We start from the raw sequence: 17,229 nt of genomic DNA, 5'->3' as shown, positions 1-17,229 counted from the left end.
GTGTGCTTTGATATAAGAGGACAATGAATCGGGTGGAGGTGGGGGGGGTATGTACATTCATTCATTCTACTACAAGGATGGTGGGGGTCGTTCAGCAAAAATAGATTCACTTGGATGAGCCATTTCATTGTCACCGTCAGGAGAAAATACTTGTTGATCCATGACAGGAGGGTCATCATCATCATCATCGTCTTCAAGTCGGATGCTGCTACTGCTTTGCATGCTTGGAGTGGCTGGCAAGCGTACCTCTTCCTCCTCATCAAATTGTATCAATGAGCTGTGATGAAGTGCCATGTTGCCACGCGTTTGTTGTTGTTGTTGTTGGTGATGTGTAAGTAAGTCTTCTGGACTTGGACCACTACCCATGCTGATAAGGTGTGCATCTTCAAAGGATATGGATGAGGGAGTTGTTCCATTGTTTCCTGGTATAATGGGTTGCTGTAATCCTCGCTTGTAGCCAGCCGGGCTAGCGCTACCATACGATCCTGATAACAATGTTGTAGGTGATGGCGTAGTGAAGGTCGTTTGCATAGCCTTGGAAAGATTATCTATATGTATAAAGCATGAGTTTTCATGTTATAGCATAGAAAGACATCCGTTTTCTATTTCCTACCTTCTAGTTCAGCCAAAGCATCATCCAAGTTCTCTTCATCTTGACTAGTGATCCGGGCAGTGGTTTTACCAACACGATCAATACGACTTGAATAGGGTTCAGGTAATTCTCGTCGCACATGAACAGGTTTTGCTTCTGGCATTTCGCCTGTCTTCCATAGCTTTTTGGATAACGTAGCAGGATCCTCTGAAAATGTTTGAAGACTAAACTGGGATGATGTCCACAAGGGTTGTTCGTCGGGTAAACAAGTCGTGATCTCGGCATTCGAAAGCCATGGCGTGCGTCGTTTCTTTTTCCTCGTTGCCGTCGCATCCGTTGCATTGTTATCACGTGCCAATGATACCTTGACTTGCTCCCATTCGGTTGTACGTGCCATGGACCATTCAGCCACATCCTCCTGCTTCACCACCAATTCAATCGTTCGCGAATGATCACGTTTCTTGACAACGGACTTGCTCACCCAGCATCGATGTAATGTCAACATGCCACGTGGATGAATTGAATACATGTCTTGATATCCGATACGTCCATCATGCAATGTCCTCGAATCATCATCTTCTACTGTCGGCATTTCTTCTTCGTCAAATCCAAACAATCGATTGTCGGCTAGCTTGTCATGAGCAGATGTCCATGCATGATGTTGACGCATCGATGAAAATGAAGAGGATGAGTCCGTGCTGCTGATACTCGATCCAAAAGATGATAGCATCGATCCAAGACTAGAAGAAGCTTGTTGTTTGAATGCTTTGAATGAAGCTGCACCATCCAGTAAAGCTTTACTGCTATTGCTGCCACTTGCATTGGAATGACTCGTGCCATTGGTATTGTTGGTGGTGCCGCCGCCGCTGTGAGATGACTTTGATGCATGCACAAGATATGGGATTTTTGTTGGTAGAAGGAACATTGTGGATAACTTTGCTCGTGGTTGTCTGGAGTGAGATGATCGTGTTGGTATAGGTGGAGGAATGGTAGCTGTTGGATAATGTTGTTGCTGTTGTTGTTGACTCAAAGCCAAATCATCATGCGTTTCTGTTATCATGGGTCGTCGTTGTTTGACACGCACTACGCTTCCAAGGGATGTACTCTTGAAGAAGAAAAAGGATGTTAATCCATTGTGCTATGGGCCTCTCTCTCCCACCCTATACACAAACAAACCTTTTCTAATTTGCGTTGCTGATTCATAAATAATCGTACAGGTGGATTGTTGACTTTGCCTACAACATGACCCATGATCTCAGGTTTACCACCATAAGGATTGATGGCATACACATGAGTCGTGCCACGTGCTGTGCTGACCGAACACCACATTGAATCCGCTGAAAATTGGCAGTCCTCGACTTGTGCATCAGTGTATCCACGTGCCAAGCTGTATAAATGTGATATGTTGCCCACCACGTTGTTGCTAGGCAACACTCCAAATATGTGAAACGTGTGACCTTGCTTTGATGCAGACAATAATAGTGTTCCTGCAGCATTGAATGTCAAGCATGACAATGGATGCGAATGAGGTCGAAAGTGGGCCACAGTGGATAGTGACATGTTGCGAGTGGGTGTTGTCGGTAATTTGGCAATGTCTCGAATCATCACCTAAAGCATTCTTAAGTAAGTAACCTTATCCCACTCTTCATATAATGCAAAAAAGGGACTTACCATGCCTGCAGCAGGTGCTTTTCTATGAGCTGTTGTTGTGGTCGTCGTTGTTGTTGTTTGCGTACTACTTGATGGGATTGGACTGGCTGTTCGTTCATCATAACGCATCCCCATAGGCGATATAGTACGAGGTGAAGATGATACTACTGAAGGCGCCTGTTGTTGTTGTGGAGGGGGTGGCTGCATCTTATCCTGTGGGTGATTACCAAAGTAGCTGGAGAGTGTCTGGTATCCGTATTCGCTCAACGATTTAACTCCACTCACGACTTCCTTGGCGATATCCTTCACATCCTTATCCCCTTGAAGTACACCAAGGCCTGTTCCACCGATGCCTTTATGTTGGCTGAGGGCAAGATCGTCATTTAGCACGGGAGAATGAGTTGCATAGGCCAAGAAGCGTGCACCCAGTGTAAATACAGGGCCATTGATAGGATCATGATAGACGTCTGTAATTGGCGTGGATAAGGGGTCAAGTGTCTTGCACGACAATACATGTAATGTAGAACCAGAGCTCCCAGTGCATCCCTACACATTCCTAAATTAGCAACTCGCACATTATATACGTCATACACACTCTTTCCTTCACTTACCACCACCACCGCTGTATGATTACTCTTAATGGCTGTTATCCTAGTCTCCTCTTCCTCATCACCACCCATGTTGTGGATTTCTTTGATGACTTGATGTGTGTTGAGCGAATAAAATCGAAGCACCGTACATGTTGCATGAAATGATTTGGCGGATGACGTGGATGCTCTTCTTGTATGATCAGGATCCATCACACCAATAGCGTCATTGTCAGCAGGTTCACGACTTGTTCTAGATAATCTCCATTGAATGAATACATGTCCCTTCCCACGTACTCTACTCCACTCATACTTACACAATGGCCAATAGCGGATGTTGATCTTTTGTATCTTGTTGATAAGGGGAATTGACGATATGCATAAACGACACTGTTCCAAAAGCTTCCTCGTCTCGAATTGAACATATCTCGTGGATATTGTCTGGATTGGTGATGTCCCAAATTTGAAATCCATCGTGATATCCCAGTAACAAGCATAAACGTCTAAAAAGCATCATCATTATACCAATGAATCAATCCCCATCCATGCTGAAATTGAATGTATGTATGTATCTTACCGTGTAGAAACAGTATCATCCATGCTTAATGTCTCCATATGCTGAAACGAGGCAAAGGTGACTTTATCATGATCGTCTTCTGGTTCTGGTTTTGTTGATTGATGATGATGATCCTCCAAGCTTGAACTGATGGGTGTCACAGGTGAAGGTGGAGGTGGAGCAGGTTGTTGTTGTTGTTGCTGATAAAAGAGCAAAGGTGGTTGTAGGTCGTTGTAGTGTTGCATGCTTGGTTTGCGTTTGGGCAAGTTGGATACAACATAGGACGAGAAACGAGTCAGGCCCGAGGAAATGAACTCGAGTGAAGTGGGATCTCTATGAGCAATGGGAGCTGTCAATGATCTCGCAAGTAGACAAGGGCTGCGGATGTCGCATCCTTACCTAAGGAATCTAGGCTCGGCACGGACACCTGGTTGGTAGTCATTGGATGCTTGCTTCATAGTAGGCTAGCTGCTGTGGATAGTAAGGTAGTGAATGTGTTATCAATGGAGTTGGTATAAGTTGTAATTGAGGTGGAGAGAGGGGGGAATGAGAAAACAAGTGAAAGAGAAAGCGAGTGTATAAAGTAAGAGAGGAGTGTGTGAGTGCTTGACAAGAAGAGAGAAGAGAGGAAATAGTCGCATAAACTTGCCCTTGATGAAAATGAAACTCTACCACACACAAATGAGTCACGAGGCAACCACTGACTTGGTCATCTTATCCCTCCCTCTCTCCATCAGCATCCTTTTCATTATTCAATCAAATGGATATAGCACACGCTTATGCTATGTAGCTGTTACAAAAGTTGCATGATGATCCCCCATTAGTTCCGCAGCTCATATTCCTTGCTCCGCTCTCGTAGTTAGTTAGTTGGGAAGGGGGGGTGTTAAATGATTTGTTGCCTTTCATGCATCCTATGCGTGTGATGCGCAGTGTGAGAAAATCCTCTTTAATGATTTACCATTGCTATCAAAGTTGCTATGTTCAAGATGACGGTGGATGACGTCCAACAACATACGATGCGTGTTTCGATGAAACCATGCTGCTTGTCGTCCATTGGATCATTCTGCAAAAGAGGTTTACCCGACCCATCGGATCTGCCGTCTGTGCTTTAACGGTGTTTACAAAGATGTGTCACAAAACCGTGAATACGGGGTAAATAGGCTTCTTTTTACGTTACCATTGGTGCATTTCATTCCATGTCATATCGCAATATCGTTCAGGCCCTTTGTAGTATTCATTAAAGCTATGTTTCAGTATTCGTAGTAGTAGAGTCATATGATCGTCGTCATGGTTTCATGCCATGTGTACGTACACATACACACACACACACACCTTTGAGCAGCCAACTCACATAGTAAAAGTAAACTCGAGGATGATAAAAAAGATAAGCATTGCCGAGATGCATCTTTTGCAGGTCTCAATCATCATTGGGCCAAGTCATTGCATGTTTGAATAGTGCGTGTGTGGGGGGTGGGGAGGATAATAACGACGCTTCATTTCCTAGGAACCTGTGAAACAACCAACTGAGCATTAAAAGAACCCATTTCCCCTGTCTGCTTGCTGGTGGTGTATTTTGAACCTTCTCTTTCAGTTTGATCTCCACCTTTCATCGACTCTCCACCCAACCTTTAATGGCAGCATCCGAATCGCTCAAGACGACGGCAACATTGCCTCAACAAACAGCCGAAAAGACGACCCCAAGCAAACTTAAGGAAACCTTTGTTGGTTTTACGATCGGTGGTCTTGCCGCATGTGGAGCCGTCACCTTTACCAATCCACTCGAGGTATACAGTTTCTCGGGGGAATGAATAGTACGTTTATTGACTTTGGAAAGTAAAGGTAGTCAAGACTCGGCTACAACTTCAAGGCGAGTTGGTGCGTGCTGGTGCACTTTCAGCCTCTGCACGGCCATATCACAACAGTCTCCAGGCACTTCAAGTGATCCTTAAGCATGAAGGAATCCGTGGCATTCAACGTGGTCTCGGTGTTGCCTATGTCTACCAGGTTTGCTTGAATGGCAGTCGGATAGGATTATATGAGCCGGTGCAAAATGCCGCCGTCAGCTTGTTCGATATCCAATCCAAGCAAGGCATGTTAGCCTCGGGCGTGTTTGCTGGTGCTGTTGCGGGTGTAACAGGTGCTTTGCTCGGTTCACCATTATACCTTATCAAGACGAGACAACAATCCTATTCTCCAGTATTCAAACAAATCGGCCATCAGCATGAAATCGATTCAGCATGGAACGCATTGAGTCGCATCTATCGTAGTGAAGGATTAAAGGGTATCTATCGAGGCGCAGATGCTGCTATGGCCCGTGCCGGCGTGGGCTCAGCTGTCCAAATGCCTACCTACATGTTTGGCAAAGAGATCCTTGTCTCTCGCTTTGGTCTCCCTGATAGCATCGCTACTCATTTTGCTACTTCAATGTTTGCTGGTTTCCTCGTTTCGATCGCCATGAATCCATTCGATGTCATTTCTACTCGCATGTACAATCAAGGTGTTGATCCAGTGACTGGACGTGGTTTACTCTACAACAGCCCGGTGGATTGCTTCTTAAAGTTGACAAGAACAGAGGGTATTCGAGGTCTATACAAGGGATTCTCCGCACATTATCTTCGGATCGGGTAAATTATTGGGTTGCGTGTGTATGGGGCTGATGATCATCATTAGGGCTAACTTTTTTCCCTTTTAGTCCACACACTACACTCATGTTTGTGTTCATGGAGCAAATCAAGAATATCTACGGAAAGTATTTGCAGTAGACGTTACCATACAATTATAGACACTCACTCACACACACTACTCCCCCATGCATTTACTGTTATAAACCCATCCATCCGCTTCTATTTGTATATGAAAACCCTGCATGAAGACAATGGTTTATCCGCTTTTACATTTGCTGAGTTTTTACCATCACCAACATTGCATTTTCGCTTATCAATTCTTCTTTTGGATATAGCAAATTGACGTATACTCTGGGCTTGGTTAGAGCATGTATCTAATATCGTGAGCAATGATGCTAATGTTTCACGTGTTGGGCTCATGCGTATCATCCTATGGCACGCTAAATCATGTCACCTGAATAAAGTGTATTTTTGGTTGCCTCTGGTGGCTCATTCACCCTCATTGTTGTGATTTCATTGTATTGCTTCCTTAAGTTTTCAGCAATTCGAGAGATCTTATAATGACTAATACCCCTTTATCATCCTTTCAAGTAGTAAAGATCATATATCCAGAATTGGCTCATAGCTTATCGTCATCTGTGTAACGATCATATGAATCATTGTTGCAGCAAAGCGGCATAAAACAGGATCACAAGATCATCGATATCAGGCACGGGACGTGTTGTACACTATATTACAGGTCTTTATTAGGCATTGATATTACGGATATGAGTGGGGATGTCTTCAGGCTTGATATGACAGAGCACTTCATTCAAATGGGATTCACGAATGTAACATAAAACGTAGGGGTTATGGCGCTTGTACCGCCTTACAGAGCTTCCCCTTTGTTGAGGATTCAAGACTTCATCCACCGGCACATTTTCCACTTTCCAACCATCAAACTTGAGCCTGATAGATTATTTAAATTGTTAAATGACGATGCATTCAATGCGTTCAATAATAAGGTAATCATCCATACCATTCTGAGTGCCCTGAGAGACCGTTGATATAGGTGCAATGGTTTCCATTCTTGGCCGATCCATAGTGCATAATCATTCTACAAGCAACATACGGATGAATACAATGCTCGACCCCATTTCAATCCTCCTCCTGCTTACCCAAATAAGATGTATCGTTCCCATTCTGTGTCCCTGTCAAACGTCTCAGTGTAGGGGCTCATGTTAAGGTGGAGCGGATAGGACACATGGTGGCCAATCTATACACGTGTCATCAGCCGACGCATGAAAACGTATCAATGGATGCTTACCTTTTGAAGCGTTGGTCCATAATCCTCCCTCCAAATACCGAGTTCAAATAACAATACTGGAGCAAGAGCCTTGATACGTAGGCGTTTTCGAAAAGCCCAGTCTCTCTTTGTTGCTTTAGATAGGGATTCTTGTATAGATGAGCATCCTGTTGTATCGAGTGAAATCACTAAAGGCATGCATATTAGTAGCTGAAACCTGGCGTATGTAGGTGATCATTGCTTACTTGATTCCAAGAAATACTCCTTCCCAACATGTGCTACTTCATTGCCAAAGAGCTTCCTAGTTTCAGACCAAGGGCCCGTTTTCTATATATGCAATGATCAATTAGCTTACGCTTGTAATCTCATCCATCGCCATGCATTACGTTGAAATAGGTATCATCCATGCTTCGTAAAAAGGCCAAGAGAAACTCAATACACTCTTCCCCTCCAGAGCTATTAATGTCACGGTCGTTCCATCCAAAGGATTGGATCAGCTCGGCAAGAGCTAGAGAAAAGAAGGGAAAAGTCAACAATGATGTTATAATGATGACGCAGCATGATAACGTACATGGGCAATCTGTGCCAAATTGCATGCGATAGAACAAGCGTTGTAATGCCAGCGCTGGGCTATCTGAAGGTGTAACGATGCCATCCACGGTGCCGGTTGGTATGTTGTAAATTGCTTTTCGAAACTTTCTAATGTTGAAAAGTAGCTGTATCACGGCTTCCATATAGGACGTTTTGCCGATTCGCCTTAATCCAATGTATCCTGTTTTCGCCCTCGAGTTATATGGATCACTTTGGTACAAGCAAGATCAATGTAAGGTGGATGGACAACTTGTTGTTTGCATGGCGACGGCAATATGTACTTACGCACTCGTGCCAATGTATCGAGAATTGGTATCGATGGTGGACTTTAGGATACGGATAATGCAGGTAAGACGTGTCCTGTTGTTCTTCACAAATGCTTCACGACCCGTGTCAAAGTCGTTGCGTGTCAAGTGATCAAAGTTGCCAAATTCGGTAAAGCCATGTTCGCTTTCAGCTTTGGTGAATCGAAACGATGTACCTGTTGTGTGCGTGCATGCGATCCCCAGGTGAGCAATGAGCAGCATTGAGAGGTGTACAATGTCGACTTACTCTGGCAAGTATAGTTGGTAGGGAAACTCATTGTAGACATACAAATAACAAATTGTGCATGAATGTGGTCATAGGAGGATGCATACATCCCGCTTGTCCACTGCAAGTCGATGGATACATGTTCGCTGAGACCGTCCTTTCCTCTGGGATAGAGCACCAATCTCCTACATTACACTCTTTAAGCATTTGGATCCATAAAACCAAGGGGTTGTTCTTACCAGCTATTGCCACCGGCTTTGAAATCGGGACCGTAGACCTTGTCAGGGTTGTCATGGAAATCTGACACATACCAATGTTCACACTTTAGGTCATACACATCGCCGTCCTTGATAATCCCTAGATGTTGTTTGGCAATGTCCTCATCTAATAAAACAAGTAAATCATCCTATTCTATGTGCGAAGAAGGAGGTGTTGGGAATGGGACATACAATGCAAAACCACAGAGCGTGCAGGTGGAGGTGGTGGTCCAGGCGCATAAGGTTCGATAGGAGCGTCATGTATTGCACTTTCTCGAGGTTGATAGTAGATCGGACGAGAGGACTGTGGGTCGTGGAAGAGTATAAGTAATGCATGCATTCTTCATTACAAAAAAGTGTATGTGATCTACCTGGCTTGTGGATGTCATTGTGCTTTTTGCAAGAAGAAAAATGTCAAATTGCACACAGGCCTATGTTCTATATATATTTTTCTTCTATCCAAGCTGAGCATAGCAAGAAAGAATGGATGGTATCACAAGTACTCGTGCGGCTCAGCAGATTAAAATGGCGCTGCATGGATGTTGTACAAGGCATGTGTAATTGTGCCAGCAGGTCTTTGTATCAAAGAAGAAAGAATTCGATTCATTGTGGTATTTAAGGTGACGAGATCCGCAATATCGGTAAGGTTGTTTGACATGTCAGCGGCGTTTTGAAGAATGCTAAAGCAACCATATGTGTCACTTTACTACAAGTTTTTTGTGTGGCGCCTTTATTAATACACCAGTAGTGCCTATAACTTAGATCTGGTGGCTCATGCATCATTGATCTAGTCTCCGGACGTTGTATTGCTATGGATACCAGTGGCGGTGTGGTGATGATAGATGGCGACAATATAATTCCTTGAATCCATCACTAGTGCATGTGGCACATGATAATAGCACCTTCTTGTGTATAGCATGAAACGATAGCATGAATGGCACCATGCATGATGGCGCACATAGGAAAAAATCAAGCATGGCTGATTGGCTGACTTTGTAGCCGCAAGATTTCGACCCGAGCATACGTAGCTCAAGAGACAGCATTATCCTCCCTCCTCTTTCTCTCGCGCCACACACACACTTTTTGCTTGTATACACGACCACACCTTCTTATTACTTTTAAATTCCCTTTACATTCCCATCTCATCTATTCCGATACAGCATTACAGTGACTATCAACTACTATCGCCATCGCATTGACCCCGCCATGTCAGAACGTCAAGCACAAGAGTTATTGCAACAAGCCGACAAGCGATTAAACAGCTGGTCATGGTTTGGAGGTGGCAACAAAGAAGAAGAAGCAGCTGAATTGTATGAGAAAGCCGGCAATACGTTCAAGCTAGCACAGCGCTGTAAGCGGCCCCCAGGCGCGTCATGAGATGGCATATCGATACACATAGGCTTACCCTAGCTTTCTCAAACACCGAAAAGGGAACGATGCCGGTGAAGCCTTTACAAAAGCTGCACAGCTCTTCATGAAAACATCCGATACCCTGTATGACGCATCCAAAGCCTATGAAAGTGCAGCCAAATGCTACAAAAAGAATCAACCTGAAAGTAAGTAGTAGTAGTAGTAACCAAGGATACCATGATTATCACTCATCATCATCCCCCCTTTATCGTAGTGGCGATTTCTATGCTTGACAGCGCTATCAAGATTGACAAGGAAGGTGCCCATTTCCGAAATGCTGCAAAGCATCATCAAGAAATTGCAGAGATCTATGAATCCGATTTGATTGATTTACAAGGTGCCATGTACAACTGGGAACAAGCTGCAACATTGCACATGGCTGATGATCAGCAAGCGTATGTTTTATATAGCTGTGGACTTGTGTGTGGATGACTCATGTGTAAGCTTTTGATAGGATGGTGAACAAATGTCTTCTCAAGGTGGCCCATTTTGCAGCACAATTAGAGCAATACGATAAGGCGATCGAGAACTTGGAGACAGTGGCTACAGCATCGGCTGACAACCAATTAACCAAATGGTCCATCAAAGAGTATTTCTTGAAAGCTGGCTTGTGCCACCTATGTACAGGGGTAAGCAATCACATATCCATCATCTCCCCCACTTTATCATGCAATCTCACAACACCCCTGAAAAGGACCTCGTACGGACTCGACAAGCTCTAGACAAGTATTGCAATATGGACATGTCATTTGAGAACACGCGTGAATACAAGTTCTTAGTGGTGAGGATCAATCTAGGGATTCCCAAGGGATGATGGTGGTGGCGTGTGATACTCACATGGACTCTTTTTTCCTTCTTGGTAGGGTATCCTTGACTGCGTTGACAATGGCGACGTTGAATTGTTCACTCAAAAAGTATTTGAATTCGACCAATTGACCAAGTTGGATCACTGGAAGACCACGATTCTATTACGCATTAAGAAATCTATGGATGAAGAGCCATCGCTTCTTTAAAGATGATCATCTTGTAATAAAGACAGCTTAATTTCAATCTAAGAATGGCCATTTGACATGTTGTTTTATGCATAATCTTTAATCATTGTTGTTGGAAGGATAATAAAGGATTCATCTATCATGCAAATATAACCAAGCCATGATGTTGTCGCTCATCAGCGTGTAGGATGGTTAAACGGGCTTTTTGTGTGCATCAAGAGGAGAGAAAATTGCAATGTCGTCTTCTAAAGTCTACTAATACTGTAAACAAGAACCGTGCGCGTCAGGTATTGGATCGGAATGAGGAGCTGCTGTTGAATAGAATCATAAAAGGGTAAATCAGGATTATGACATCCACTTTGATCGAATGACGTGTTTGTGCCGGTTATGTTTCGCTTGTGTGACACTCCAAACAATAAGCATGGCCCTGGATACCAATCCACCGATCTGGGATTTGCTGTCAAGAACGCCGATGTAATACGTGGCTGAATGAATGCAATAAGGCCTATCCATGCTCTAATTCATAAGGCGAATTTACGATTATGAGATGTTGATTTTACTGCGTTACGCCATAACCCAGGAGTACGTTGACGAGGCACGTGGAAAATGCTACAAGCGGCGGGGGTGACGGGGGAAATATATAAATGGTGTGCAGGAAAATCAAAACGCGCTCATTGTTTCTTTCACTGTTACCTTTCCTTTCTCCCTTTCTACTTCTTCTCACCTTCATGTCCGCCATTCTCGATACTTTTACCTCACAACAAAATCCAACCTTGCGTATTGCAGCAGCCACAAGTGGTGCAGCAGCAGCTATTCTTGGTGCGTTGGCTCTCAAATACAATGATCGAGCCGTCTTTAGGGAGCGTCCCAAAGGCGTCACTTTTGTTCCCGGTCATCCACTCATTGGTACTCTTTGGATGCAACTCTCCAACAAGCACCGAATCTATGATGCTCTTTTGGAAAACTTTGAGAAATACGATGCCGTAACCATGTAAAGTATCCTCATCACCCTTTATCATGCATGTCCTATTCTCATCAAAGTGGCGTATTATTACTACTTTCAGTGCCGATTCCGTGATTTTCATGCCCCCTGCAGTCTTATCTGTCAGCCCAGAGAACATTGAATATGTTTTAAAGAGTACGTGTAACAGGTTGGCAGGGAGATGCATAACAATGCATGTACTCATATGCTACTTGATTTAGCCAACTTTTCAAACTATGTCAAGGGGCAACAAATGAGAGACGCCTTGGGTGACCTCTTTGGCCATGGCATTTTCGTAGCCAACGGCGAAGGATGGAAGTACCAAAGAAAAACGGCTTCAGTTTTATTCAACGTTGTCAACTTTAGAGATCATTTTACAGAGTATGTATATACTACAAGATCATCTGATGCCTTTGTAACAAATCATGTTGCTATGTAGTGTCTTTGTCAAGGAGCTTCATGTAATGGCCGAGCACATCTTTGATAAGAAAGCTGATAATGGCAAGACGGTCGATTTCCATGATGTGATGCACAAGTTTACGCTCGATTCATTTGTGCTGTGAGTATCCTTCTCTTTTCTTCCTCCACGGCTTTTTCATTGGGTCTCATTTGTGTATCTCTTTTTGTTGTCAGTATTGGATTTGGCTCACAATTGAATGGATTGTTGAGCAAGAGAAAAGGTACTCACCGTATGGAAATGCGACGATAGAACGATTTACTCAATGGCTTTTTACTAGTTCCTTTTGCTGAAAGCTTCGATATCTGCCAAGCCAATTGCCTCGATCGATTCATTGACCCCTTCAATGGGCTGAAAGAATTCCTGCATCCCATCTTGAGTCCTCACACGCCATCGATTCGGCAGCACCTGAAAATCATTGACGACTTTGCTTATCGCATGGTAGCTGAACGTCGTGCAGAGGGAGCCGTGCACAAGGACCTTTTGTCTCGGTTCATGAATACTCATAATGATCGTGGGGAGCCATTGAGCGACAAGGAATTACGTGACACAGTGCTTAACTTTATTATTGCGGGACGCGACACAACAGCACAAGCACTTTCATGGACGTTTTACAATTTGATGCTTCACCCACGTGTCGAACGCAAATTATTGAATGAGATTAAGGAATGCATCCATGAAGAACACGAATCTAATTCGCCAGCATTATACGAGGCTATTCGAAAAATGACCTATGCTCATGCTGTGTAAGTGTGAAGATCCTCCCCCCACACACTCACACCTCCTACCAATGCCTTGGGTCTGAATGTTATCATTCATTCACTCACTCCTTCCTGTGAAACATGTAGGTTTTATGAAGTATTGCGTCTGTATCCCTCAGTTCCAAGCAATGTCAAGGTTGCACTAGAAGATGATATCCTGCCCGATGGTACTCCGATGCGAAAAGGAGACACTTTTACTTGGTCACCTTATTCACAAGGCCGTTCAACACGCGTTTGGGGTCCAGATGCCAAATCCTTCCGCCCTGAAAGATGGATCGATGAGGAGGGTAACGTACGACGTGAAAACCCTGGTCAATGGCCTGCTTTCCATGCTGGCCCTCGTGTTTGCCTTGGTCAAAACCTTGCTACCCTTGAAGCTCTTGTGGCCATTGTCTTTTTATTGAAGCGCTACAAGTTCACCCTCGCCCCTGATCAAGAAGTCACTTATGAACCATCATTGACATTGCGTATGCTTAATGGCATGTTCGTTCATATTGAACATCGTACAGACTTTTAGGTAGATTATCTCCTCCTCCCATCAAGCATCTTTATGATTCTCCTCCTTATCATATATATATCCCAAATCATCCTTTATTTATTCCTCTTGTGAATACAATTTCAATCATCATTACTGTATAGCAATTATATGCAAATTGGTATCGTTTTTATTCTACGAGTGATGTTTGGTATACAATCTACGACTACTATTATTATACGAAAGGATCCGCTGTACTCGGATAGATATAGACTTGACCGCCAGAGGTGACTCGTGCTGTTAAATCGGGACGAGGCCTGACCAATGCACCCATCAGTGTAGCAGAGAGTCGTTGACCAGCCATATGTGTGATCTCCAGGTTTTTGAGGTTTGGGAGTAAAGCCAAATCGGATATGGGTTCAAATGCCATGTAGTTCAAGTTGCCTGATGGTGCCAATAGTCTCAAGGAGGTCAATTGTCGCGACCGCTTTGGTGGAGAAAAGGTGCTGGATCCCATGCGAACGAAATCAGTGATACCATCCAGCATCAGGTTGAGGTTTGTGCCGCATGTCAAATGTGTCAATTGATCATATTTATCCACAAGGTTGAAGATATGATGTGTGTTGAGATTGCTGATGCCAACATGCAGGTGAAAGCGTTTGAGTGTTGCTTGTGTTTTATCCAATAACATCGATAGATCATCCATGCGATCCGCGAGCGATACATAAAAGAAGCCGAGTGACACTTCCTCAAGTTGATTTAACCGGGATATGGCCTGTAACACCGGCTTTTCCAATTCACACGCCTTTTCAAGTCTCACATGTCTTAGTTTTGAATGTCGTTGAATCATGTTTGCAACTTTTGAATAGCTAAGGTAGAAACGGGTGTCGGCGGTAGCCAATGATGCTGTCGATTCAAATCTTCCTCGAATGTACAGTGAAGTGAGCCGGGGCAGTGTAGTGTGGAGGAGGAAATGAACAAAATAAGAGGTTGGGAGGGTATATTTGAGATCAATGATGATGGCTTTCAAGGTATCTTGATGTCGCTTGGCAAAGTCAAGAAGATGGTCTTCAGCTTTGGTATCAGACATGTCATAATAGGCAAGGATGTCTTGTCCAGCAGCAGCTTCCTTGGCAAACGTGTTCCAGCATGATACATCATCTCGCAAATAACATAGGCTCTTGATCCTTGGACAATGCTTGTTGATGGTGCTCGCAACATGTTCACACTTGGAATGTAAAATCTCAAAGGATTGTGGATGACGTGCTTTGGTGATATATACAAGAGACTCGAGATTGGGTGACCTTTCAAGGATGGAAGCAAGGCCCTGAGCATCGGGATCTGCATATAATATTGATAGTTCCCTGAGGAAGAGTGTAGCTGCTGTTTTGATTGCAATTGATGGATGGTGTTCACGCTGTGCATAAGAACCGGTAACCACCGACAGTGTCTTGAGCTCGGGATTCAGGGTGAGGATATCCGATATTGACCTGTGGATGATACGACTTACACCACTAGTTCTGAAAGATTCCAGCTGTTTCTTCTTCCTTGGTACTCGTGTATTGAAGAAGTCGCGAATCACGCCGTCCCGCCATATATTATCACCGTAGAACCATCCCATATCCTTGGGCAAGTCACTAATCTCTATTCTTTGCATTAGTATCATCCTCCTCTTTTTATCCTCCACCACCACCACCATTACCACCAATTCCTTACCTAACGTCTCGAGATGATTCATGTGTATAACAAAGTTGCTGAACACCTGCTGATCACCGATAATGACATGGCGGATGTAGGGTTCCATTGTAGCCGAATGCTTCTTGAGCCAAGCACCCCACTTTGTCTCCGTTCCAGGTTTGAAATGTAGTCTTCTCCAGGCTTGAGGGCAAGTGAGTATGAAATCCTTCCAATAGGTGCAGGTATGAGCGAAATTGATCCGATCGTCGAATGACAGCAGCTCAACAATGGTTGCCACGACGTCGTAAGGAAGTCTCCAACTATTCTGCTTCATAATCGTAGCTGCCAAAGCCTCTCCAATCATCGAGAAGGTATCGAATTCAGGCACATGTCGAGCCACTTTGTCATTCCCCTGATGATAGTATAACCATCCCCGTCTGAGATCGTTTAAACACGCGATTCGTATTGCATAAATGTAGGCTTTGACAAGCGTAGGCTGTTGCTGGATCACCACGTCTATCTCCTTCAAGGCTGCTGCTGTGTCTCCTCCAAGTGCTCGGGCCAAAGCACGCTCCAAACATGTCGTCGTCAGAATGTCGTTTTGCACCATGGCTATCATCGCATCCACCGAAGTCAACGCCCCCCCATGGTTCCTTGTTTCACTGTAGACATCGAGCACCCCGATCTGTTCTTGAAGAGTGTCCACATTGAACGCTGGCCGTGGTGGAACGTGAATGTCGAGTACATTGGAATTGTCGTCGTTCATTGTGCAAGAGAGAATAAGAAAGGTGATAAAGTGGTGTCGCTGCGCGAGACTCTTTTGTACAATGACACCATGGCGGCGCCATTGTGATACAAGGGACATCCCTTGCTGCGCCATAAGTTATGCAGCCACGATTTAGCAATCAATGTTGTTGTTTACGAATAAACACATTGTGTATTTCATATGTGTATGGAGAAGAATAATGTTTAACGAGAGGTCTTATTTGACAAAAGGTGTTTTACAATTGGATGGGATATATCTATGCGGCAGCAACGAACGCAATTATCCATGCTGATTCGTAGTATCGTCATCTTTGAATGAAATCCATCGTATCCCAGGCAAATCGCACCCATTCTGAAAATGTGAAATATGGAAATGAAGAACAGGTGTCGGAGAACATTTTACTCTTGAGGCATGATATAGCTTGTCAAGGAAACCAAGGCATGAGCTACAACACTGTCACGTTGCAGAGGAAAATGGTCGTATCTCAATCAAATCGCATCCGTTTTGAAAAAGTAAAAGACCAAAACGTAGAGCAAGTGCTAAAGATTGTTTTTTGTTAATACACAGCATGAAGTGTCAAAGGGTGAAAGGTATGGGATTAAGTATTGCCATCTTTGAATAAAACCCACCGTATCTCATGCAAATCGCACCCATTCTGAAAATGTGAAATATGGAAATGAAGAGCAGGTGTCGGAGAACATTTTACTCTTGAGGCATGACATAACTTCTTGAAGAAACAAAGGCATGAGCTACAACATTGTCACGTTGCATGAAAAATGGCCGTATCTCAATCAAATCCCATCCATTTTGAAAAAGTAAAAGACCAAAATGTAGAGCACGTTTCAGAGAACATTTTCATATATACAAGTGATTATGAATTTTTCGTTCTTGCATGTTTTATGGCCTTCCAAATACCAACTTTGTTAGATTGGCTCGGATCAATGCGCTTGAAACGGTTTTGGAATCGTCTCATGAAAAGAACATGAGTTACAATGATCAGGGGAAAGGATTGCATTGAAAAGAAAAAAGCCAAGGG

At 43.8% G+C, this 17,229-nt stretch overlaps 6 protein-coding genes across 6 annotated transcripts; 3 read left to right on the top strand and 3 right to left on the bottom strand.

The window, feature by feature from the left end:
• Positions 1 to 69: 69 nt before the first annotated feature.
• On the bottom strand, positions 70 to 3,843 carry O0I10_010179 (uncharacterized protein; the record flags this gene model as incomplete). The annotated part of the gene is made up of 8 exons (XM_058490162.1): positions 70 to 548; positions 614 to 1,697; positions 1,769 to 2,200; positions 2,264 to 2,788; positions 2,854 to 3,082; positions 3,147 to 3,332; positions 3,407 to 3,718; positions 3,785 to 3,843. 8 exons carry the CDS (start codon positions 3,841 to 3,843, stop codon positions 70 to 72), a joined length of 3,306 nt encoding a protein of 1,101 aa, XP_058339018.1.
• A 1,173-nt stretch (positions 3,844 to 5,016) lies between these two features.
• On the top strand, positions 5,017 to 6,147 carry O0I10_010178 (uncharacterized protein; the record flags this gene model as incomplete). The annotated part of the gene is made up of 3 exons (XM_058490161.1): positions 5,017 to 5,169; positions 5,225 to 6,009; positions 6,078 to 6,147. The coding sequence occupies 3 exons, from the start codon at positions 5,017 to 5,019 to the stop codon at positions 6,145 to 6,147; spliced, it is 1,008 nt and encodes a 335-aa protein (XP_058339017.1).
• A 608-nt stretch (positions 6,148 to 6,755) lies between these two features.
• On the bottom strand, positions 6,756 to 9,062 carry O0I10_010177 (uncharacterized protein; the record flags this gene model as incomplete). The annotated part of the gene is made up of 12 exons (XM_058490160.1): positions 6,756 to 6,957; positions 7,028 to 7,105; positions 7,167 to 7,264; positions 7,316 to 7,482; positions 7,540 to 7,621; positions 7,681 to 7,802; positions 7,866 to 8,095; positions 8,171 to 8,366; positions 8,438 to 8,601; positions 8,656 to 8,800; positions 8,866 to 8,977; positions 9,045 to 9,062. 12 exons carry the CDS (start codon positions 9,060 to 9,062, stop codon positions 6,756 to 6,758), a joined length of 1,614 nt encoding a protein of 537 aa, XP_058339016.1.
• An 817-nt stretch (positions 9,063 to 9,879) lies between these two features.
• Positions 9,880 to 11,096, top strand: O0I10_010176 (uncharacterized protein; the record flags this gene model as incomplete). Its single annotated transcript, XM_058490159.1, has 6 exons — positions 9,880 to 10,024; positions 10,104 to 10,229; positions 10,298 to 10,478; positions 10,538 to 10,712; positions 10,778 to 10,864; positions 10,947 to 11,096. 6 exons carry the CDS (start codon positions 9,880 to 9,882, stop codon positions 11,094 to 11,096), a joined length of 864 nt encoding a protein of 287 aa, XP_058339015.1.
• Positions 11,097 to 11,803: 707 nt separating this feature from the next.
• On the top strand, positions 11,804 to 13,792 carry O0I10_010175 (uncharacterized protein; the record flags this gene model as incomplete). The annotated part of the gene is made up of 7 exons (XM_058490158.1): positions 11,804 to 12,066; positions 12,140 to 12,213; positions 12,279 to 12,438; positions 12,497 to 12,616; positions 12,691 to 12,737; positions 12,795 to 13,260; positions 13,363 to 13,792. The coding sequence occupies 7 exons, from the start codon at positions 11,804 to 11,806 to the stop codon at positions 13,790 to 13,792; spliced, it is 1,560 nt and encodes a 519-aa protein (XP_058339014.1).
• Positions 13,793 to 13,985: 193 nt separating this feature from the next.
• Positions 13,986 to 16,193, bottom strand: O0I10_010174 (uncharacterized protein; the record flags this gene model as incomplete). Its single annotated transcript, XM_058490157.1, has 2 exons — positions 13,986 to 15,394; positions 15,467 to 16,193. The coding sequence occupies 2 exons, from the start codon at positions 16,191 to 16,193 to the stop codon at positions 13,986 to 13,988; spliced, it is 2,136 nt and encodes a 711-aa protein (XP_058339013.1).
• Positions 16,194 to 17,229: the final 1,036 nt, after the last annotated feature.

The sequence above is a fragment of the Lichtheimia ornata genome (assembly GCF_029851405.1).
Source record: "Lichtheimia ornata isolate CBS 291.66 chromosome Unknown scaffold00066, whole genome shotgun sequence".
Lineage (NCBI taxonomy): Eukaryota > Fungi > Mucoromycota > Mucoromycetes > Mucorales > Lichtheimiaceae > Lichtheimia > Lichtheimia ornata.
This window is presented reverse-complemented; position numbering and strand designations above follow the sequence as displayed.